The 27,038-nt window shown below is 37.6% G+C and overlaps 1 protein-coding gene across 3 annotated transcripts in view; it reads right to left on the bottom strand.

Annotated features, from left to right (window-relative positions):
• LOC134614096 (transcription factor COE3-like) overlaps positions 1–27,038 on the bottom strand; it is a 143,703-nt gene that overhangs the window by 56,964 nt on the left and 59,701 nt on the right. For all 3 annotated transcript variants that reach the window (XM_063457523.1, XM_063457522.1, XM_063457524.1), the window contains 2 exons: positions 16,032–16,105; positions 7,595–7,663 (listed from right to left, as the gene is read on the bottom strand). In XM_063457523.1, coding sequence (XP_063313593.1) covers positions 7,595–7,663; positions 16,032–16,105 — 143 coding nt within the window. The remainder of the gene's footprint in view (positions 1–7,594; positions 7,664–16,031; positions 16,106–27,038) is intronic.

A 27,038-nucleotide genomic window follows, 5' to 3' on the forward strand; every position in this document is an offset into this window, starting at 1 on the left:
AAAAAGTATGTGAACCCCTAGACTAATGACATCTCCAAGAGCTAATTGAGTGAGATGTCAGCCAACTGGAGTCTAATCAATGAGATGAGATTGGAGGTGTTGGTTACAGCTGCCCTGCCCTATAAAAAACACACACCAGTTCTGGGTTTGCTTTTCACAAGAAGCATTGCCTGATGTGAATGATGCCTCGCACAAAAGAGCTCTCAGAAGACCTACGATTAAGAATTGTTGACTTGCATAAAGCTGGAAAGTGTTATAAAAGTATCTCCAAAAGCCTTGCTGTTCATCAGTCCACAGTAAGACAAATTGTCTATAAATGGAGAAAGTTCAGCACTGCTGCTACTCTCCCTAGGAGTGGCCGTCATGTAAAGATGACAGCAAGAGCACAGCGCAGACTGCTCAATGAGGTGAAGAAGAATCCTAGAGTGTCAGCTAAAGAGTTACAAAAGTAACTGGAAAATGCAAACATCCCTGTTGGCGAATCTACAATACGTAAAACACTAAACAAGAATGGATTTCATGGGAGGATACCACAGAGGAAGCCACTGCTGTCCAAACAAAACATTGCTGCGCGTTTACAGTTTGCACAAGAGCACCTGGATGTTCCACAGCAGTACTGGAAAAATAGTCTGTGGACAGATGAAACCAAAGTTGAGTTGTTTGGAAGAAACACACAACACTATGTGTGGCGAAAAAGAGGCACAGCACACCAACATCAAAACCTCATCCCAACTGTGAAGTATGGTGGTGGGGGCATCATGGTTTGGGGCTGCTTTGCTGCGTCAGGGCCTGGACGGATTGCTATCATCGATGGAAAAATGAATTCCCAAGTTTATCAAGACATTTTGCAGGAGAACTTAAGGCCATCTGTCTACCAGCTGAAGCTCAACAGAAGATGGGTGTTGCAACAGGACAATGACCCAAAGCATAGAAGTAAATCAACAACAGAATGGCTTAAACAGAAGAAAATACGCCTTCTGAAGTGGCCCAGTCAGAGTCCTGACCTCAACCCGATTGAGATGCTGTGGCATGACCTCAAGAAAGCAATTCACACCAGACATCCCAAGAATATTGCTGAACTGAAACAGTTCTGTAAAGAGGAATGGTCAAGAATTACTCCTGACCGTTGTGCACGTCTGATCTGCAACTACAGGAAACGTTTGGTTGAAGTTATTGCTGACAAAGGAGGTTCAACCAGTTATTAAATCCAAGGGTTCACATACTTTTTCCACCTGCACTGTGAATTTTTACATGGTGTGTTCAATAAAAACATGGCAACATTTCATTCTTTGTGTGTTATTAGTTTAAGCAGACTGTGATTGTCTATTGTTGTGACTTAGATGATGCTTAGATCACATTTTATGACCAATTTGTGCAGAAATCTATATTATTCCAAATGGTTCACATACTTTTGCTTGCAACTGTATTTTTAATACTAAACACACAGTTTAGAACTCTAAGGGTTATCCATCAAAGTGACAATTCAAATTGAATTTAAAATTTAAGGTAAAAATAACCTGGAACTATTCTCTAATCTATCTATGATTACAGTTTGGCTATTTTAGCATTAAATTTGAAATTCACTTTTAATTCACACTCTAGTGAATAACCCTATCAATCTGTAATTTAGCTCCTTCAAGTTCATACACCTTTCCTGCCTCTTAGCTACAATGAACAGACCATCAAAACAACATAAAAAAAAAACACAAGAAAAACATTTATATATTAAGCGTGAAGAAGGGTCTGCACTCACAGACTTCCACAAAGTGACGGTGTTCTTTCTTCATTTAAGAAGAATTCACAAAGTATATTGCATAGATAGGTCAACGTTTCAGTCCCCAATCGGGTCTTTCCTCATGTTTGAGGACTGAAACGTTGACCTATGTATGAATTTTGCTTTGCGAATTCTTCTTGCATTAACAAAGAAATTGTTACTTTGTGGAAGTCTGTGAGTGCAGACCCTTTTTCACTATTTGTATACATGTGGCTATAATCAGGCACCCGCCATCGTTATAAGTGCTATATAGTGGGTAAGAGTGCAAGGATTTTCCACGTTTGTATGTATGTATATATATTTATATATACATATATATATACACTAAACAAAATTATAAATGCAACACTTTTGTTTTTACCCCCATTTTTCATGAGCTGAACTCAAAGATCAAAGACTTTTTCTATGTACACAAAAGGCCTATTTCTCTCCAATATTGTTCACAAATCTGTCTAAAATCTGTGTTAGTGAGCACTTCTTCTCCTTTGCCAAGATAATCCATCCACCTCACAGGTGTGGCATATCAGGATGCTGATTAGACAGCATGATTATTGCACAGGTGTGCCTTAGGCTGGCCACAATAAAATAGTGAGAAGTGCTCACTAACACAGATGTAGACAGATTTGTGAACAATATTGGAGAGAAATAAGTCTTTTGTGTACATAGTATAAGCCTTAGATCTTTGAGTTCAGCTCATTAAAAATGGGGGTAAAAACAAAAGTGTTGCGTTTATCATTTTGTTGATTGTATATATATATATATATACCAAATTAGAAAGAAAAAGGGTGCACTCACAGGTCTTGAGGAAGACCCGTACGGGTCGAAGCATCGATCCGTTATTCTTATGACGTTATGTTCCAATAAACACCATTGAATTTATGGAAAGACCTATGAGTGCACCCTTTTTCTAATTTGGTACATATTTCAACGTGGGATTGCACCAAGGCACTGTATTTGGAGATTATGGACTAAAGGGTGAGTGCCAAATAAAGGCTCACACTAAGGTAGGCATATTAACCCCTTAAGGACCAAACTTCTGGAATAAAAGGGAATCATGACATGTCACACATGTCATGTGTCTTTAAGGGGTTAAGGGCTGGTCACTGCTAACTAGAGATAGCACATCCTGATACCCACTCAGAAGCCAATTAGGAGAAGGAGGACAGGTGCACTCTGGGAGTTGAAAACAGGCATTCGAATGACATCTTGTATCATTGTTATATTCTAAACCTCCCAAATAGCTTTAAAAGGCGTCCATTGAGTATACAGTTTGTATTTTTCTGCTCTCCTGTTACTGTAGAATGTTTTCGTTGGCAGGACCGGTGTCCTGACTTTCTGGTAGTATAAAAGGAATGGTTTTAATGTATTAAAGAATGGTTCCCTGCATACTGATCAGGTACACCACCGCCTGGGAGCCTTTACATTGTCTGACATTCTGAGTCCCAACAGACTCTTCTTTTCATCCTTGCTATACACCATTGTTTGTTCCTCTGATAGTGGGAATAAAGCTGATAAGCAAAATACAAATATATCAGCTGCTGAAGGTAGAGCTCCTCTTGTTCCTGAAAGCACATTATACGAAAATCATGGTGGTGAAAAGGCCAGGGACGCTTTGTCCTTCTCAGGGTTTGTTATCACTCGGAATTGACTGATAAGTCAATAGAAGGCCTTAGAATTGAGAACTGATGGAGCCCACCAAGCAATGACGGAAAGAAGGTATTTTGAAGATAGTAGGGTCATACAGAGCGGGGGGCCAGAAACGTGGAGATACAGAGTCACAAGGGAAGATCTGAATAGCATGAAGACATCTGTGAGATCTGAGCTTTTCTACGAATAACGTTGCCGAAAACCTAACAGGGAAAAGTCTCTTAACCCACGGAATAAAACATTAAAAATCACCCACAACTTGTCTTAATCTGTATTTTTTATGTACATTAAAGGGAAACTCCTCTGTTTTATGTAAATAAAGATAGCAATAAAATCCTGGAAGTGTCAGTTCCACTATAAAGAATAGATTGAGCAGTGAAGAAAATCACAATTCACTTAATCTCTGAGCAATAAAATGAGTGTGTCTGCCCCTTTAAAGGAAACTGAGCTTTTAGACATAGCAAACAGTAACTCGGCCTCGGGAGACATATCCAGAAAGCTTTGTGTTACAGGAACATGCTGATCAGCATTTACAGCCAAAAACCTTAAACGTCTGAAGTTTAATGGTCAGATTTAGTAAGATTTTTACTTCTATATGACTGTTCAGGGGTCAGTGGGATAATCGAGGCATCATTCCAGCACATACCATTGAATACCCTGAGTGCATGGATAGTGCATGGTTCATAATGATTCCAAGCTCTAAATACACAGACAGCCCAGGACTCGGACCCCCGCCATGACCTGATTCCAGCCACACGACGCTGGGATCATTCTAGGTTACGTGAATACCCCTGACTTAACTTATGTGTTCCTATTGTTTAACCTGAGAACCAACACAGTCATCATGATTACACAGCGAGGTATTAGAGTACAGACTGGATTCTATTACATTATCCGGTAAAGTAAAGGAGGGCTACACCACGTGCCATAGGAAGTATCATTTATTGAATAATAAAGTCCCACAGATGCAACGTTTTGCTCTTCAAGCCTTAAGAAGAATCATAACAAGGAATCGGTGGGGCTTTCTCCTTGGATAAACAAATTTCCTTTAGCACATGGTGGAGCCTTTTTTTACTTTACTGGATGTGTTCATGTGGGATTGCGGTACCCTAGGGATGGAACAGCGATGGCCTGGACTCCTAGGGTGCACCGCTTTTTGTATAACCATCAGATCCTTTTAGAAGAGATAAGCTTATCTTATTCAACTGAATAGCAGTTTTATCATAGAAGTCAAATCGAAGAAGAGCATCCAGTGGAATCTATTCTTACGATGGATGCATTGCTGCAGACTGTTTACTAACAGTGAAAAGGTTTCATGGCAGAATAACCTTTGATCTGTACAAGACAATGCATGAATTAAAAGCATCACATGTAATACAGAGATCTATGTATATTAGTAATGTACACGAAAGGACAAATCATTTTATATTTGAGTACATCTGCAAACTGAACGTTATATGATGCCTTGAGATGTCCTAATATCAAGGGGATCTGGACTGGCCATGAATGGTTTGTAATGTCATTTGGATAACCTTCTGGATAATCTGGTCATGGCATGGATACGAGGCTTGCATTGAAGGGAAGGTGGGTAAACAGTTTTCCATAATTGAAGCAGCATCGTTATGTTACAATTACTGTCTTCACATAAGTATGAAATGATTTATGTCAGAAATACCAGCAACATCTGCAACTGAGCAGAAACAGCATCTAATTATTGCATAAGAATCTCGCCTAAGACGGCGTATAGAAAGTGTGCGATATAATAGATCACTTAAAGTGGAAATTACACCAATGAGTTAAACATTGAATATCACTTGTACGTTCTGTCAACCTTTTACCATGAGGGGCTCCATGGTCTTTTAAAATGTATATTAAAGGTTTAGCAAGTAATGTCCCACCAGAGCCAGACACACAATGTAAATGAAGAGGGTTTATTCTCTTTAACTAGAACAACGACATAGGGGAGAGCTTTTTGACCCGTTGGAAGGGGTTTGATAGTTTGATAAATTAAGAGAAATTAGAAAATGCCCTATCCAAATAGGTTTCTTATGAGGTTGAAACATACACTTTGATTTGATTAATAAAACATAACATTTAATCAAAATTCTATTAAAAACTTATACAAAAATATATAATAAGAAAAATGAAAAAATAATAAGAAAATAGGGAAAAGAAAGAAGGGAGAAACTAGGGATATTCACAAAATACACTGCAATTCATAAGGATCTGCTGCCAGATAATAGGATGTGTGTGTGTAGTTTGGCCAGTTTTATATAAGCTGAACCTATCCTATTTGGCTATCCTTTAAACATTTATAGTCAAATTATTAGGGAAACCTCTTAACAGTAACAGTACATAAAAAAAGACCCTTTAGTAGGAGGCACGATATCTTCCCTCTGGGTGCTGTCCCACTAGTTACAAACCTCAGCTGATAAATTGATCCAATAATCTGCTACATTTGCAGATCCTGTTACTGTTAAGCGGTTTCCCTACTAATTTGACTATAAGTGTTTAAAGGATAGGCAAATAGGATAGGTTTAGCTTATATCAAACTGGCCAAACTACACACACACATCCTTTGATCTGGCACCAGATCCCTATGAATTGGAGTGTATTTTATCCCTAGTAAATATCCCTAGTTTCTCCCTTCTCTCTTTCCCCTATTTTCTTATTATTTGTTTATTTATTTTTATTATATATTTTTGTATACGTTTTTAATAGAATTTTGATTAAATGTTATGTTTTATTAATCAAATTAAAGTGTATGTTCTTACACTGACTGTTCAGAAAATGGCAACATGGCAACGTTTATGACATTGAAAGACAAGGAGTCAAAATGGAGGCACCTAGTTCCAGGTCAGAAGAGTGGATCGCTACATTATTAGAGGATAGAGGAAATGCAAACAAAATTGAGCCCTTTCAATCCCCTTTAACTGAACTACAACTGTCCCCCATATTATATCGTGTGTTATCTGTACTGTATAAAAAGTTGCAATGTTAGCAAATAAAAAACACATACTGATACTACTAAGAAGAAGAATGGGAACCAAATGTAATGATAAATTCCATTCTTTTTACAGACCATACAATGGAAAAGGCAAACATGAAGCCCCAAACAGCACGCTGAATATGACAAATGAAATAGTATTTTATTTATCCACCTTCTTCCTATTTCACCATTTTCACAATTAACAGGACAAGAGGAACTCTCTCCAAAAGTCACATCAGCATAATGAAACAAGGAAGATGTCTTAATATCTGAAGAATAGGAACGAAAAACCACATAAAGCTGTATAAGAGTATAGCAAATCTCCTACAATAACCACATCAAATATACCAATACAACGTAACGTACAGTGTCCTAACCCACCACTAATGTGTTTCCATCAGGTCACCATCCTGGTGGGCTCTAGATTAAGAAAGCCTGTTTAGGTCTTTTGTACTCTTTAAGGGGCGTATTATCAGGATTTGATTCGTTATGTTTGTTAGTTTTGTATTTCTGTATTATTCCTTGGATGCCACGTCTCCTTTTTGGAGTGTTCCTTTGAGGTCTTGTACATCTTGATGTGTATCTTATAATTTATACAGACAGGATAATTGTTCATACATGTTGGTAGTGGGCTAGGTACACTGTAAGCTACATTGTATTATTATATTTGTTTTGATTAATTTGGGAGATTTGTTATACGGTTACCACTGTATGTGGTCTTTGTTTCTAGTCTTTAGATATTTTGTCCTTTCTAGAATTTAGCTCTTGACACCTCTGGTAGTGTCAAACTGACATAGGACACCTAAATCAACTAAGCTGGATCTAGAGTGTCTTATTTGTTCTAAGGAAGATGCTCTGACCTCTTTTTGAGAATGTTCTAATTGCATAACTTATTATATTTTATAGACTACACTAAAACCTAGTGCTAACTTGACCAGTGCACTCACAGAAATTGGAAAACTACATCTTCTAATTGGGTTCATCAAAAAAAGGTCCCATCATGGCAGACAAGAAATGTCCACGATCATCGCACATAATATTTAAGCACCAAACGCCTACATATAAATATAATAGATAGGTGGTGTAACAGAAATGTTGTATTTAGTCAGTTATCCTACGCTCAGTCATACCAAGCAGTGTGCAAGACAAGTTCAGAGAGAACGGACAGGGTTAGGGAGCTTTACCTGTCAATGATGACCGGGTCCGACGGCGTCTCATTGCGATTCCCACAACTCTTCTTATCACAGCATCGACTAGAAGACAAAAAAATAAAAAAAAGTAACAAATTAATTCTCACATAGAAAGGTAAGTAAGCAGAGACAGAATAAAGAACTAATCTTGGAAATTATCCAATTGTTGGTTTTCGAAGCTTTCAGACTGTTTATCGAGGGACCATATGTGCTATTGTTCTATATGTTCATTTTATCTATAAAGACACTAAATCTCAGTGAGGATATTATTACAACACATTGAATTCGGAAATGGCAATCACTCCTGACAGAGTAGCAGCATCTGCTGTGAATCAGCAGTAAAACACAGTCATGGCGGTTAATGCAATGCCCTGTATATTTTGGAGAGCTCGATTTAGGCCAATATAGCCAAGTCAAAACATCTTTTAAAATATGCCGCGCTATCGGTTTTAAAATGAAACTGTTAATTCACCACAAGTAGTAATTAATGAAGAACCACTAATAATTAATATTATAAAACAGCAATGATTCTATAGATTCATATAACTCTTATCTAACATGGGACCAGCCCAACTTCACTTGTAAAACTAAACAAATACTGGAGTACGATACAGGTGTTAGAATTCACCTGGCCCCTGCACTCCATGACAATCGAGGTTCATCCAGGAATACGCTAAAATACAATCTAATCAACACCACCACTATATCAGTCTATTATTACAGCTCAGAGTATTATCACAGCTCTGTATACTAGAAGTGTGACACACAGGAAGAGGGTATGAAGGACATCGTTGCTTGTTCCCGAGTTTAGTGGATGGGAGCTGCCATCCCCATACAATATTCAGGTAAAGCAGATCCTCTGCAGATAGGACACAAAAACATCCATTATTTAGGCCTTTATAAAGGTGCATGAGATGAAATGTTGTTTGTTGTTTTTGTCTCATATACAGTAAAGTTAGTCTATCTGCCTGAGCTCAGAGTGGTGGTTACCAAAGTTTTGGTGGTTTCTGAGTACATATAGCCGCACAGGAAAATCGTATCTAGGTGGAACCTAGCAGAAGACAACAGTAACCGGTATTTACCCAAAACAATAACAATCTGATGCACACTCTGTGAGCAAAGAATAAGTGAAAATGGACAAACTGTACTAAAATGATCGCCTGGAATTTCTCATGTTATTACATTTATACACATGCAGCCTTCAACATGATATGAATTTTTCTACAGTCTTACTGGATTTTCCATGCCTTGTTGCCCCAAATTCTTTAGATAAATCTAGAGTATAATGTCTCATTCTCACTGCTATCCTCCAAGCTCACTGGCCATAGATCCACACAAACCAGTGGAGACGTACACCTAGGATATCATACTGGAGGTTGAATTGCATCCTGGTGTCTTCATATGGACCACAGCTGCATCCGCTTTCTTGTTTTGGGTGGGTACAATCAGTCTTGGTAATGTGTTCTCATGATTACACAATGTGTCATGAATTTTTATTTTCATTTTAGAGGTTAGCGGTTATGGACACATTTATTCTTTTGTAATGTGTGGAACTGCACTCACTCCATCAATCTGAGCTAGGGTGCTTGCTGTACCGGAACCAAACACCAGATTCCAAATTAGTAAGATAAAATGAAAGAGGTCCAGGCACTCCTTGGTTCAAGACAGGCACTTTATTGGAACCACAACAGCATCGTTTCGACCCAAGGTTCTTTGACAAAGATCCTTGCGTGGAAATGTTGCTGTTGTGGTTCCAATAAAGTGCCTGTCTTGAACCAAGGGGTGCCTGGACCTCTTTCATTTTATGGACACATTTATTGTGACCCTTGACAAGCCAAAGGCCTCATCTCAGAGACCCAGCACCATAATTTTCTCCACAATAATAACATTTTGTACAGCACTCCAATAATGTCGGCATATATCAAGGACAACAAGGCCCCAGAACACACAATTAAGTCTGGGAACCATAATATCTTTAACATAAAGATAGTTTGTACTCTTGGTACTTTTGAGTATGAATACAATTCTTCAAAAAGGATTACTGAAAACTCAGCAAATCTCCCATTTCACAAAAAAAAAGTGACCCCATAGTACAAATAATATGCATGTTAAAGGAACACTATAGGGTCAGAACACAAACATGTATCCCTGCCCCTATAGTGTTTAACCCACCATTTAGGTGGTTTGCACCTCCTTAGCCCCCCCCCCCTATCAAGTTTAAAACTCGCCTTATTTCCAGCACCGCACGGGTCCGCCGGCGCTGGCTCTGCTCCCTTTGCGACATCATCAAAAATGCAGAGTTTTTGCCAATCCAATGTTTTCCCATAGGACACTTGGAGGTGTCCCTAGAGGCAATGTAAACGCTGCCTTTTCACTTTGCATGAAAAAAGCCTGAAGTGAACTATTATACTCACCAGAATAACTACATTAACCCCTTAAGGGCCAAACTTCTGGAATAAAAGGGAATCATGACATGTCACACATGTCATGTGTCCTTAAGGGGTTAATCTGTAGTTCTTCTGGTGACTATAGTGTCTCTATAAAATACAATATGTGTGTTAAATACTTCAGATTCAGCATGTTCCCTGGATAAGAAAGACAACTAATAACAGCTTAAACTTTGCCAAACAGAGCTTTAAATCTCTAAACCCTTGGGATCTTGAATATTGTACAAGGTCATACTGAGTCTTCCATGCCTCATTACCCCAAATCCTTTGGATAAATCAGAGTATAATGGCTCCCTTGACGATCAGCCTTTGGGACAAACAAATGATGGAGGTAGCAACAATTACTAAGCTGGAGATCTCTGAAAGCCACCTGAGATTCTGGTTCAACAACACACATGAGGAAACACCGATCAATTGCCGGGATGTGTCTTAATATGAACTTACCGTATATACTCGAGTATAAGCCGACCCGAATATAAGCCGAGGCCCCTAATTTTACCCCCAAAAACTGGGAAAACTTATTGACTTGAGTATAAGACTAGGGTGGGTAATGCAGCAGCTACTGGTAAATTTCTGAATAAAATTAGATCCTAAAAAAATTATATTAATTGAATTTTTATTTACAGTGTGTGTATATAATGAATGCAGTATGTGCATATGAATGCAGTGTGTGTGTATATGAGTGCAGTGTGTGTATGAGTGCAGTGTGTATGTATGACTGCAGTGTGTATGTCTGAATGCAGTGTGTGTGTGTGAGTGCAGTGTGTGTATGAGTGCAGTGTGTGTGTATGAATGCAGTGTGTGTGTATATGAGTGCAGTGTGTGTATGAGTGCAGTGTGTATGTATGAGTGCAGTGTGTATGTCTGAATGCAGTGTGTGTGTGAGTGCAGTGTGTGTATGAGTGCAGGGTGTGTGTATGAATGCAGTGTGTGTGTATGAGTGCAGTGTGTATATGAGTGCAGTGTGTGTGAATGCAGTGTGTGTGAATGCAGTGTGTGTATGAATTCAGTGTGTGTATGAGTGCAGTGTGTGTGTGTGAATGCAGTGTGTGTGTGTGTGTGTATGAGTGCAGTGTGTGTGTGATGCAGAGTGTGATGCAGAGCCTTGGTGGGGGGTGGGCATTTTTATTATTATTTTTTAATTATAATAATTGTAATTTTTTTTGTTTTATTATTTTTTTATTATTTTTTATTTTTATTTTTTTTTTATATTATTATTTTTAATATTTTATTTTATTATTATTAAAAAAAAATTCGCCCCCCCCCTCCCTGTTTGATACATGGCAGGGAGGGGGGCTCTCACTCCCTGGTTGTCCAGTGGCATTGGCAGTTGAGTGGGGGGGTAGGGAGGCTGTCAGAGAGCACTTACCTCTCCTGCAGCTCCTCTCAGCTCCCTTCTCCTCCGCGCCGGTCCGTGCAGCTCCTCTGTCAGCTCACACTGTAAGTCTCGCGAGATTTACACTGGGAGCTGACAGAGGTGCTGAACGGACCGGCGCGGAGGAGAAGGGAGCTGACAGGAGCTGCAGGAGAGGTAAGCACTCGCTGCCAGCCCCCAGTCTGTATTATGGCAATGTAAATTGCCATAATACAGACATTGACTCGAGTATAAGCCGAGTTGGGGTTTTTCAGCACAAAAAATGTGCCGAAAAACTCGGCATATACTCGAGTATATACGGTACTCTTCTTCCCCAGTCACATATATCTATTGCAATGGGACGACTATTCCATACACACAGAGGAATCATTCTAAGGCCACCCACCAGGCGAGGATCCAAGTATGAGATCACATGTCCGTAAACTGCTTTTGTTAATTAAAATTTGCATCCGTATTTTCAAAGAATGTTAATACAAAATCGAGGTATATAGATATATATATAGATATACACAAAAATATAAATATAAATATGGATATATATTAATATATATATATATAAAACCTTATACACAATAATAATTCATTTATATATATATATATATATAATTATATATTACAGTATACACAATAAACGTAATCATAATAGACAAAACAATGCAACTGAATTGTTTCCCTACCTACCTACATTTGCCGACTGTTAGAAACATACCCCAATTTGCAGAATTAAGATCAGAAGTGTAAAGAAAGTACAGACATTTTGCAGGATGCTGGATTCTTGGTCCGTACAGTTGGCCAAGCTTAATTAATTCTCCAAAAAGGGAACTATAGGACATTAGCAAGCAACCAATCATTACACAGTCAGTGATACAGTTCGTAATATAATCTGATAACAAGCTAGGATAAAAAAAAACAGAAAAACCAAAAACAATATCCAACTATAATTGTGAAAAACAATCTAACCAGAACTACAAGAGGGCACTGCCCAGTTTAAGAGAAAACCAGGAATGTTTGCATGCACATGACCAGTGCAGACAGAGGTTGTAGTATGGTGCAAAATGACACTTCTCGAAAAACCATAATTAGTCATGGGGAGTCCCTTCAGCATAAAGGCTAAGACCGACCAGCCACAACATTAAAACCATCTGCAAATTATCATGTAACTGCCCCCTCCCCCCCCCACCCCCACCCCATGCTGCCAAAACAACTCTGATGCGTTGAGGCCTGATCTCTACAAGACCTCTGAACGTGTCCTGTGGTATCTGGCACCAATACATCAGCAGCAAAGCATTCAAGTCTTGCAAGTTGCGAGGTGGGGCCTCCATGGATCAGATGTGTTGTTCCAGCATACCTCACACATGATCAATCGGATTAAGACCTAAGACATTTGTCACGTTCCTCAAACTATTCCTGAACAATTTATTTCAGTGTGGCAGAGAGCATTGTCCTACTGAAAGAGGACAATATCATTATGGAAAACCATTGCCATGAAGAGGTATACGTGGTATGCAACAATCTCTAGGTAAGTGGTACATGTCATAGGAACATACACATAAATGCCAGGACCCAAGGTTTCCCATTAGAACACATCCCAGAACATGAAACTGCCTCCGCCAGCCTACCATCTCTTTCACGGGCCCTTTTCAGTGGTGGATAGGGGTCATCATGGGCACTCTGATTGGTCTGTGGCAGCAAACTGCGATGCACTGTGTGTTCTCACACTTTCTATCATGGACAGCATTAAGTTTTTCAGCAATTTGAGCTACAGCTGCTCTCTGTGTGATCAGACAAGACGGCTAGCCTTTGTTCCCTACATGCATCAATGAGCCTTGGACACCAATGACCCTGATGCCAGTTTTCCTGTTGTCCTTCCTTGCACCACTTTTGGTAGGTAATAATAGGCTTACTGGAAACACCGCACAAGACTTGCTGTTTGTCAGAGATGGGTGTGAGACAAGCAGCCAGATCTACTGACTCGGAATCCATAAAGGACTGACAACTGATTGCAAACAACATCAATGTCTAGCACCTCTACAATCATTATGGTATCAATCCACAAGAAACTGGGACATTGCAAAGAATAGGTCTCCCTAATTCTGATATTTCAAAGCGTGAACTAATTACAACAACTGTAAGTGCCATTTAGAGGCAAGACTAATAAACATAAAGGATTTGTTTTCCAAAAAAGGGAAAACTTTTGATCAATTGGAATAAAAATTAGAATTGCCAAATTTTGATTATTAAATGATGCGTTCAATAATCCAAAATTTGAGAAGCAGAAGATAAGAAAACATTTTAACAGCAATCCATTAAAAATGATAATACCGCTGTAAGAATTATTAAATGACAATATAATCAAAAAATAACCTTGAAATGCGATAGAGAAGAAAACAAATATCAGAATCTGGCGATCCAGGACTAATTTAACATTAATTGGGACTCAAAGGGGGAAAGTCACAAATCCTCATAAGATGGTATTTAACACCTTAATTACTTAGAGAACACGTCCGTATCGCCCCATTTAGCCATAAACTGCGGACAGTTTGTTTAACAGCATTTTCCGTCACTGCGGAGAGTATATTTACTGGAGTAATCGTTTCCATCACTGGTGGTACTCCCCTACAATGAATGATTATCAGAAACATATTTGGAATCTGGCAGCAGCGGTAAAGGAACAATATCTTTAGTTATTTCCATGGCACTGATTACAATCACAATAAACACGTCAATAAAATAGCACTGGCAGCAACAGAGTACTACACAAAGTTGGAACACGGAATTAAATGTAAAAAAGAATAACGTGAAATGTTTTTATTTCATCATATAATACTTATTCCTCGCGTTATGTAGATTGCTTTGTGTTATGTAGACTCTATGTGCATGATATCACCGGTGATGCAATAGAGGGGAACCAGTCCTGCCCCCAAAAAAGAGACTTGTCAGCCTGGTGAGCACTAATAGCTGCACCAACCAGTCCCACCTGAGGGCAGATCGTGCACACATCGCCAGTCCTGATTTCTGGTGGCATGGTCTCTTCTATCAAGCAGCAAGTCAAAAGAAAACAATAGCACGATGACAGGACAAGTTCACAAAACTGTCCTGGCAAATGTGAGCCTGTTGGGAGGCATGAGAAGGGCTGCCATCAGGGGTTGACAGCCTTTGCTCCACTCTGGGACGCGCTAGTTTTATGCGGTCCAGCAGGGGAGTTATACACATCTCACCAAGGTGGGCCACAATCCAGATTTGAGGCAGAGATGACACCTTCAAGAGTAAGGAAGCCCTGGCTAAACCAGAGCCAGACTTTATATGTGTATAGCAGTGTGTACGTGGCACTGTATCTATTTATGTTTGTTTCAGTATGTATGTGTGTGGTGTTGTGTAGTTTTACTGGTAGTGTATGTATGTGTGTGGTGTTGTGTAGTTTTACTGGTAGTGTATGTATGTGTGTGTGTGTCTGTGTGTGATTCTGAGTGTAGTTTCTTTTGGGGTTCCAGCCAATAGTTTTGCAAGTGGCCCTACACGTTCTGGTGGCAGCCCTGGGTATGAGATCATTTCCTATACATCCCATATACTGACTAAACATTATGTTTCTTTGGCCTTATGTCTGTCTATGCTTCTGTCTGTCTATGCTACATTTAATTTTTGAAAGCAATACTAAATAATTTATTTCTGAAATACTGGAATCAATCACAATGAAGCCTTCCCAAGATCTCAGATTTGTTTGTTTTCTTTGCAAGAACAATGTGAGTTTAGAAATGAATTACCAATATCTACATGGCCAAGTTTTTTGGAGATGAGTAAATGTAAATTCTTTGTGCATTGTTCATCGCCAAAAGACCAAGCCAACCCCACCCGGAATACACCACAACAACAATGACAGAAAGACCCGTGAAATTCAATGGAATTCATAAATAGTTACAATACATTTTAAAGTAGGTACAGATGGTGCCAGACATAATAATGAAACACTTTGCTGCTTCCACAGACACCATTGCTAATTCCTGATCTACAAGACCCAGTCCTGAAGGAATGTTGGAAAAGGCATAAAAAAAAAGATCCATCTGCAATGGGTGTAATTTAAAGATTGTCCTCTGAGATTACGTGATAATAAAATATACTCACAGGCACTCCATACCATCCAAAAACAATCTAATTTGTTGGAGATACTGATTCTTGGGTCAAAAAGTCAACATCTGCATTGCCTATACGTCTTACCCAGGACATTCTAGCCAACCACTCCTTGTTTATAGATAAGAAACAAGACTGACATTAAAACTAGAACCATGAGACTGGACAGAATGCTAAACAGAACAGAGGATAAGGGCTAAACAGCCAAATACTCAGAACAAATATTGTTAAAGAACTTAATTGATCGAGATCTCTGGAACTGTTTACCATCTTATCCATTTTATCCTAGACTTAAGATAAGGCCAGAGACTAATGAAAGTATTTAGAAAATTGGGCAGACTAGATGGGCCTAATGGTTCTTATCTGCCGTCACATTCTATGTTTCTATCTTGTAGAAACAAGTTCCTAACAACAAAAAAGTAAAATCCAAATAAACTCAATGAGCATGCCTTGGTACGGTGGACGTCAGTAGCTCAGTTCTCACCTGCACATTATCTCATGGGTGAGGAGAACACGGCACATTTCTGGGTTCTTATCTTGACCTTCATAGATAATTGCCTGTCGAGCAAAAAGAAGAAATCACTCAAAATATCACCATGGATGTTCTTACAAATATTTCCACTCACTTCCTTTCTGACTATCGATCTATTATCCCATGTTTGCAAACTACGAAGAGGTCAAATAAATAAATGTAACATGCAGTTAATGAGATACATTATATAAAACAGAGCAAATACTATTAAAAGAGCATCTTGATTCTAGACTAGTGTTAAAGGGAACAAAATAAAGCAAGGATATGGGATAAGGGATTCGGGAATCCAGATAAAATTGGACAATCATTATCAGCTTGCTGTGCTATAGTCAGACAAAAAGTGTCATGATCACCTTATCATATAGATAAATTATAACGAAACGCGTCATAATCCTCCTATCATATAGCTATATTGTAATAAGGCCAACGGCGTCATAATCCTCCTATCATATAGCTATATTATAATAAGGCCAACGGCGTCATAATCCTCCTATCATATAGCTATATTATAATAAGGCCAACGGCGTCATAATCCTCCTATCATATAGCTATATTATAATAAGGCCAACAGCGTCATAATCCTCCTATCATATAGCTATATTATAATAAGGCCAACAGCGTCATAATCCTCCTATCATATAGCTATATTATAATAAGGCCAACGGCGTCATAATCCTCCTATCATATAGCTATATTATAATAAGGCCAACAGCGTCATAATCCTCCTATCATATAGCTATATTGTAATAAGGCATACAGCGTCATAATCCTCCTATCATATAGCTATATTATAATAAGGCCAACGGCGTCATAATCCTCCTATCATATAGCTATATTATAATAAGGCCAACGGCGTCATAATCCTCCTATCATATAGCTATATTATAATAAGGCCAACAGCGTCATAATCCTCCTATCATATAGCTATATTATAATAAGGCCAACAGCGTCATAATCCTCCTATCATATAGCTATATTGTAATAAGGCCAACGGCGTCATAATCCTCCTATCATATAGCTATATTATAATAAGGCCAACAGCGTCATAATCCTCCTATCATACAGCTATATTGTAATAAGGCCAACGGCGTCATAATCCTCCTATCATATAGCTATATTATAATAAGGCCAACGGCGTCATAATCCTCCTATCATATAGGTATATTATAATAAGGCCAACGGCGTCATAATCCTCCTATCATATAGCTATATTATAATAAGGCCAACAGCGTCATAATCCTCCTATCATATAGCTATATTATAATAAGGCCAACAGCGTCATAATCCTCCTATCATATAGCTATATTATAATAAGGCCAACGGCGTCATAATCCTCCTATCATATAGCTATATTATAATAAGGCCAACAGCGTCATAATCCTCCTATCATATAGCTATATTATAATAAGGCCAACGGCGTCATAATCCTCCTATCATATAGCTATATTGTAATAAGGCCAACAGCGTTATAATCCTCCTATCATATAGCTATATTGTAATAAGGCCAACGGCGTCATAATCCTCCTATCATATAGCTATATTGTAATAAGGCCAACGGCGTCATAATCCTCCTATCATATAGCTATATTATAATAAGGCCAACGGCGTCATAATCCTCCTATCATATAGCTATATTATAATAAGGCCAACGGCGTCATAATCCTCCTATCATATAGCTATATTGTAATAAGGCCAACAGCGTTATAATCCTCCTATCATATAGCTATATTATAATAAGGCCAACAGCGTCATAATCCTCCTATCATATAGCTATATTGTAATAAGGCCAACAGCGTTATAATCCTCCTATCATATAGCTATATTATAATAAGGCCAACGGCGTCATAATCCTCCTATCATATAGCTATATTGTAATAAGGCCAACAGCGTCATAATCCTCCTATCATATAGCTATATTATAATAAGGCCAACGGCGTCATAATCCTCCTATCATATAGCTATATTATAATAAGGCCAACAGCGTCATAATCTTCCTATCATATAGCTATATTATAATAAGGCCAACGGCGTCATAATCCTCCTATCATATAGCTATATTGTAATAAGGCCAACGGCGTCATAATCCTCCTATCATATAGCTATATTGTAATAAGGCCAACAGCGTCATAATCCTCCTATCATATAGCTATATTGTAATAAGGCCAACAGCGTTATAATCCTCCTATCATATAGCTATATTATAATAAGGCCAACAGCGTCATAATCTTCCTATCATATAGCTATATTATAATAAGGCCAACGGCGTCATAATCCTCCTATCATATAGCTATATTGTAATAAGGCCAACAGCGTCATAATCCTCCTATCATATAGCTATATTATAATAAGGCCAACAGCGTCATAATCCTCCTATCATATAGCTATATTGTAATAAGGCCAACAGCGTCATAATCCTCCTATCATATAGCTATATTATAATAAGGCCAACGGCGTCATAATCCTCCTATCATATAGCTATATTGTAATAAGGCCAACGGCGTCATAATCCTCCTATCATATAGCTATATTATAATAAGGCCAACAGCGTCATAATCCTCCTATCATATAGCTATATTGTAATAAGGCCAACAGCGTCATAATCCTCCTATCATATAGCTATATTATAATAAGGCCAACGGCGTCATAATCCTCCTATCATATAGCTATATTATAATAAGGCCAACAGCGTCATAATCCTCCTATCATATAGCTATATTGTAATAAGGCCAACGGCGTCATAATCCTCCTATCATATAGCTATATTGTAATAAGGCCAACAGCGTCATAATCCTCCTATCATATAGCTATATTGTAATAAGGCCAACAGCGTTATAATCCTCCTATCATATAGCTATATTATAATAAGGCCAACAGCGTCATAATCTTCCTATCATATAGCTATATTATAATAAGGCCAACGGCGTCATAATCCTCCTATCATATAGCTATATTGTAATAAGGCCAACAGCGTCATAATCCTCCTATCATATAGCTATATTATAATAAGGCCAACAGCGTTATAATCCTCCTATCATATAGCTATATTATAATAAGGCCAACAGCGTCATAATCCTCCTATCATACAGCTATATTGTAATAAGGCCAACGGCGTCATAATCCTCCTATCATATAGCTATATTATAATAAGGCCAACGGCGTCATAATCCTCCTATCATATAGGTATATTATAATAAGGCCAACGGCGTCATAATCCTCCTATCATATAGCTATATTATAATAAGGCCAACAGCGTCATAATCCTCCTATCATATAGCTATATTATAATAAGGCCAACAGCGTCATAATCCTCCTATCATATAGCTATATTATAATAAGGCCAACGGCGTCATAATCCTCCTATCATATAGCTATATTATAATAAGGCCAACAGCGTCATAATCCTCCTATCATATAGCTATATTATAATAAGGCCAACGGCGTCATAATCCTCCTATCATATAGCTATATTGTAATAAGGCCAACAGCGTTATAATCCTCCTATCATATAGCTATATTGTAATAAGGCCAACGGCGTCATAATCCTCCTATCATATAGCTATATTGTAATAAGGCCAACGGCGTCATAATCCTCCTATCATATAGCTATATTATAATAAGGCCAACGGCGTCATAATCCTCCTATCATATAGCTATATTATAATAAGGCCAACGGCGTCATAATCCTCCTATCATATAGCTATATTGTAATAAGGCCAACAGCGTTATAATCCTCCTATCATATAGCTATATTATAATAAGGCCAACGGCGTCATAATCCTCCTATCATATAGCTATATTATAATAAGGCCAACAGCGTCATAATCTTCCTATCATATAGCTATATTATAATAAGGCCAACAGCGTTATAATCCTCCTATCATATAGCTATATTATAATAAGGCCAACGGCGTCATAATCCTCCTATCATATAGCTATATTGTAATAAGGCCAACGGCGTCATAATCCTCCTATCATATAGCTATATTATAATAAGGCCAACAGCGTCATAATCCTCCTATCATATAGCTATATTGTAATAAGGCCAACAGCGTCATAATCCTCCTATCATATAGCTATATTATAATAAGGCCAACGGCGTCATAATCCTCCTATCATATAGCTATATTATAATAAGGCCAACAGCGTCATAATCCTCCTATCATATAGCTATATTGTAATAAGGCCAACGGCGTCATAATCCTCCTATCATATAGCTATATTGTAATAAGGCCAACAGCGTCATAATCCTCCTATCATATAGCTATATTGTAATAAGGCCAACAGCGTTATAATCCTCCTATCATATAGCTATATTATAATAAGGCCAACAGCGTCATAATCTTCCTATCATATAGCTATATTATAATAAGGCCAACGGCGTCATAATCCTCCTATCATATAGCTATATTGTAATAAGGCCAACAGCGTCATAATCCTCCTATCATATAGCTATATTATAATAAGGCCAACAGCGTTATAATCCTCCTATCATATAGCTATATTATAATAAGGCCAACAGCGTCATAATCCTCCTATCATACAGCTATATTGTAATAAGGCCAACGGCGTCATAATCCTCCTATCATATAGCTATATTATAATAAGGCCAACGGCGTCATAATCCTCCTATCATATAGGTATATTATAATAAGGCCAACGGCGTCATAATCCTCCTATCATATAGCTATATTATAATAAGGCCAACAGCGTCATAATCCTCCTATCATATAGCTATATTATAATAAGGCCAACAGCGTCATAATCCTCCTATCATATAGCTATATTATAATAAGGCCAACGGCGTCATAATCCTCCTATCATATAGCTATATTATAATAAGGCCAACAGCGTCATAATCCTCCTATCATATAGCTATATTATAATAAGGCCAACGGCGTCATAATCCTCCTATCATATAGCTATATTGTAATAAGGCCAACAGCGTTATAATCCTCCTATCATATAGCTATATTGTAATAAGGCCAACGGCGTCATAATCCTCCTATCATATAGCTATATTGTAATAAGGCCAACGGCGTCATAATCCTCCTATCATATAGCTATATTATAATAAGGCCAACGGCGTCATAATCCTCCTATCATATAGCTATATTATAATAAGGCCAACGGCGTCATAATCCTCCTATCATATAGCTATATTGTAATAAGGCCAACAGCGTTATAATCCTCCTATCATATAGCTATATTATAATAAGGCCAACAGCGTCATAATCCTCCTATCATATAGCTATATTGTAATAAGGCCAACAGCGTTATAATCCTCCTATCATATAGCTATATTATAATAAGGCCAACGGCGTCATAATCCTCCTATCATATAGCTATATTGTAATAAGGCCAACAGCGTCATAATCCTCCTATCATATAGCTATATTATAATAAGGCCAACGGCGTCATAATCCTCCTATCATATAGCTATATTATAATAAGGCCAACAGCGTCATAATCTTCCTATCATATAGCTATATTATAATAAGGCCAACGGCGTCATAATCCTCCTATCATATAGCTATATTGTAATAAGGCCAACGGCGTCATAATCCTCCTATCATATAGCTATATTGTAATAAGGCCAACAGCGTCATAATCCTCCTATCATATAGCTATATTGTAATAAGGCCAACAGCGTTATAATCCTCCTATCATATAGCTATATTATAATAAGGCCAACAGCGTCATAATCTTCCTATCATATAGCTATATTATAATAAGGCCAACGGCGTCATAATTCTCCTATCATATAGCTATATTGTAATAAGGCCAACAGCGTCATAATCCTCCTATCATATAGCTATATTATAATAAGGCCAACGGCGTCATAATCCTCCTATCATATAGCTATATTGTAATAAGGCCAACAGCGTCATAATCCTCCTATCATATAGCTATATTATAATAAGGCCAACAGCGTCATAATCCTCCTATCATATAGCTATATTGTAATAAGGCCAACAGCGTCATAATCCTCCTATCATATAGCTATATTATAATAAGGCCAACGGCGTCATAATCCTCCTATCATATAGCTATATTGTAATAAGGCCAACGGCGTCATAATCCTCCTATCATATAGCTATATTATAATAAGGCCAACAGCGTCATAATCCTCCTATCATATAGCTATATTGTAATAAGGCCAACAGCGTCATAATCCTCCTATCATATAGCTATATTATAATAAGGCCAACGGCGTCATAATCCTCCTATCATATAGCTATATTATAATAAGGCCAACAGCGTCATAATCCTCCTATCATATAGCTATATTATAATAAGGCCAACGGCGTCATAATACTCCTTTCATATAGCTATATTGTAATAAGGCCAACAGCGTCATAATCCTCCTATCATATAGCTATATTATAATAAGGCCAACAGCGTCATAATCCTCCTATCATATAGCTATATTGTAATAAGGCCAACAGCGTCATAATCCTCCTATCATATAGCTATATTATAATAAGGCCAACGGCGTCATAATCCTCCTATCATATAGCTATATTATAATAAGGCCAACGGCGTCATAATCCTCCTATCATATAGCTATATTGTAATAAGGCCAACAGCGTCATAATCCTCCTATCATATAGCTATATTATAATAAGGCCAACAGCGTCATAATCCTCCTATCATATAGCTATATTGTAATAAGGCCAACAGCGTCATAATCCTCCTATCATATAGCTATATTATAATAAGGCCAACGGCGTCATAATCCTCCTATCATATAGCTATATTGTAATAAGGCCAACGGCGTCATAATCCTCCTATCATATAGCTATATTATAATAAGGCCAACAGCGTCATAATCCTCCTATCATATAGCTATATTGTAATAAGGCCAACAGCGTCATAATCCTCCTATCATATAGCTATATTATAATAAGGCCAACAGCGTCATAATCCTCCTATCATATAGCTATATTGTAATAAGGCCAACAGCGTCATAATCCTCCTATCATATAGCTATATTGTAATAAGGCCAACAGCGTCATAATCCTCCTATCATATAGCTATATTATAATAAGGCCAACGGCGTCATAATCCTCCTATCATATAGCTATATTATAATAAGGCCAACAGCGTCATAATCCTCCTATCATATAGCTATATTGTAATAAGGCCAACGGCGTCATAATCCTCCTATCATATAGCTATATTGTAATAAGGCCAACAGCGTCATAATCCTCCTATCATATAGCTATATTGTAATAAGGCCAACAGCGTTATAATCCTCCTATCATATAGCTATATTATAATAAGGCCAACAGCGTCATAATCTTCCTATCATATAGCTATATTATAATAAGGCCAACGGCGTCATAATCCTCCTATCATATAGCTATATTGTAATAAGGCCAACAGCGTCATAATCCTCCCATCATATAGCTATATTATAATAAGGCCAACAGCGTCATAATCCTCCTATCATATAGCTATATTGTAATAAGGCCAACAGCGTCATAATCCTCCTATCATATAGCTATATTATAATAAGGCCAACGGCGTCATAATCCTCCTATCATATAGCTATATTATAATAAGGCCAACAGCGTCATAATCCTCCTATCATATAGCTATATTGTAATAAGGCCAACGGCGTCATAATCCTCCTATCATATAGCTATATTGTAATAAGGCCAACAGCGTCATAATCCTCCTATCATATAGCTATATTATAATAAGGCCAACAGCGTCATAATCCTCCTATCATATAGCTATATTGTAATAAGGCCAACAGCGTCATAATCCTCCTATCATATAGCTATATTATAATAAGGCCAACGGCGTCATAATCCTCCTATCATATAGCTATATTATAATAAGGCCAACGGCATCATAATCCTCCTATCATATAGCTATATTATAATAAGGCCAACGGCGTCATAATCCTTCTATCATATAGCTATATTATGATAAGGCCAACAGCGTCATAATCCTCCTATCATATAGCTATATTATAATAAGGCCAACGGCGTCATAATCCTCCTATCATATAGCTATATTATAATAAGGCCAACGGCGTCATAATCCTCCTATCATATAGCTATATTATAATAAGGCCAACAGCGTCATAATCCTCCTATCATATAGCTATATTGTAATAAGGCCAACAGCGTCATAATCCTCCTATCATATAGCTATATTGTAATAAGGCCAACAGCGTCATAATCCTCCTATCATATAGCTATATTGTAATAAGGCCAACAGCGTCATAATCCTCCTATCATATAGCTATATTGTAATAAGGCCAACAGCGTCATAATCTTCCTATCATATAGCTATATTGTAATAAGGCCAACAGCGTCATAATCCTCCTATCATACAGCTATATTATAATAAGGCCAACAGCGTCATAATCCTCCTATCATATAGCTATATTGTAATAAGGCCAACAGCGTCATAATCCTCCTATCATATAGCTATATTGTAATAAGGCCAACGGCGTCATAATCCTCCTATCATATAGCTATATTGTAATAAGGCCAACAGCGTTATAATCCTCCTATCATACAGCTTTATTATAATAAGGCCAACAGCGTCATAATCCTCCTATCATATAGCTATATTGTAATAAGGCCAACAGTGTCATAATCCTCCTTTTATATAGCTATATTGTAATAAGGCCAACGGCGTCATAATCCTCCTATCATATAGCTATATTGTAATAAGGCCAACGGCGTCATAATCCTCCTATCATATAGCTATATTATAATAAGGCATACAGCGTCATAATCCTCCTATCATATAGCTATATTGTAATAAGGCCAACAGCGTCATAATCCTCCTATCATATAGCTATATTGTAATAAGGCCAACAGCGTTATAATCCTCCTATCATATAGCTATATTATAATAAGGCCAACAGCATCATAATCCTCCTATCATATAGCTATATTATAATAAGGCCAACAGCGTCATAATTTTCCTATCATATAGCTATATTATAATAAGGCCAACGGCGTCATAATCCTCCTATCATATAGCTATATTATAATAAGGCCAACAGCGTCATAATCTTCCTATCATATAGCTATATTATAATAAGGCCAACGGCGTCATAATCCTCCTATCATATAGCTATATTATAATAAGGCCAACAGCGTCATAATCCTCCTATCATATAGCTATATTATAATAAGGCCAACAGCGTCATAATCCTCCTATCATATAGCTATATTGTAATAAGGCCAACAGCGTTATAATCCTCCTATCATATAGCTATATTATAATAAGGCCAACAGCGTCATAATCCTCCTATCATATAGCTATATTATAATAAGGCCAACGGCGTCATAATCCTCCTATCATATAGCTATATTATAAAAAAAAACAACAGCGTCATAATCGTCCGATCATATAGCTATATTATAATAAGGCCAACAGCGTCATAATCCTCCTATCATATAGCTATATTGTAATAAGGCCAACGGCGTCATAATCCTCCTATCATATAGCTATATTATAATAAGGCCAACGGCGTCATAATCCTCCTATCATATAGCTATATTGTAATAAGGCCAACAGCGTCATAATCCTCCTATCATATAGCTATATTATAATAAGGCCAACAGCGTCATAATCCTCCTATCATATAGCTATATTGTAATAAGGCATACAGCGTCATAATCCTCCTATCATATAGCTATATTGTAATAAGGCCAACGGCGTCATAATACTCCTATCATATAGCTATATTGTAATAAGGCATACAGCGTCATAATCCTCCTATCATATAGCTATATTGTAATAAGGCCAACAGCGTTATAATCCTCCTATCATATAGCTATATTATAATAAGGCCAACAGCGTCATAATCTTCCTATCATATAGCTATATTATAATAAGGCCAACGGCGTCATAATCCTCCTATCATATAGCTATATTATAATAAGGCCAACGGCGTCATAATCCTCCTATCATATAGCTATATTATAATAAGGCCAACAGCGTCATAATCCTCCTATCATATAGCTATATTGTAATAAGGCCAACAGCGTTATAATCCTCCTATCATATAGCTATATTATAATAAGGCCAACAGCGTCATAATCCTCCTATCATATAGCTATATTATAATAAGGCCAACGGCGTCATAATCCTCCTATCATATAGCTATATTATAAAAAAAAAACAACAGCGTCATAATCCTCCTATCATATAGCTATATTATAATAAGGCCAACGGCGTCATAATCCTCCTATCATATAGCTATATTATAAAAAAAACCAACAGCCTCATAATCCTCCTATCATATAGCTATATTATAATAAGGCCAACGGCGTCATAATCCTCCTTTTATATAGCTATATTGTAATAAGGCCAACGGCGTCATAATCCTCCTATCATATAGCTATATTATATGTCAGAATTAATTGATATAGGAAAACAGACAGGAGGACACTTTTCTTAACCAATTTAAGAAACAATTCAAGTACTATAGTCACTACATTGCCTTGCTATATTAATAAACACACTGAGGGTACTCAGTCTTCAGATTATACACTGATCAGCCACAACATTAAATCCACTGACAGGTGAAGTGACTAAAATTGATTATATTGTTACAATGGCCCCTGTCAAAGGGGTGGGATATATTAGGCAGCAAGTGAACAGTCAGTTCTTGCATTTCATGTGTTGGAAGCAGGACTATTGAGCAAGCAAAAAGAACTGAGTGACTATGACAAGGGCCAAAGAGTGATGGCTAGACAACTGGGTTAGAGGATCTCAAAAATGGCAAGTCTTGTGGGTTGTTCCTGGTATGCAGTGGTTAGTACCTACCAAAAGCTGGGAAAGGAAGGACAACCAGTGAACCGAAGGCTAGCCTTTCTGGTCCGATCACACAGAAGAACTACTGTAGCTCAAACTTATGAAAAACATAATGCTGGCCATGATAGAAAGGTGTCAGAATACAGAGTGCATAGCAGATTGCTGCAT

Source organism: Pelobates fuscus, chromosome 6 (genome assembly GCF_036172605.1).
Source record: "Pelobates fuscus isolate aPelFus1 chromosome 6, aPelFus1.pri, whole genome shotgun sequence".
Classification (NCBI taxonomy): domain Eukaryota; kingdom Metazoa; phylum Chordata; class Amphibia; order Anura; family Pelobatidae; genus Pelobates; species Pelobates fuscus.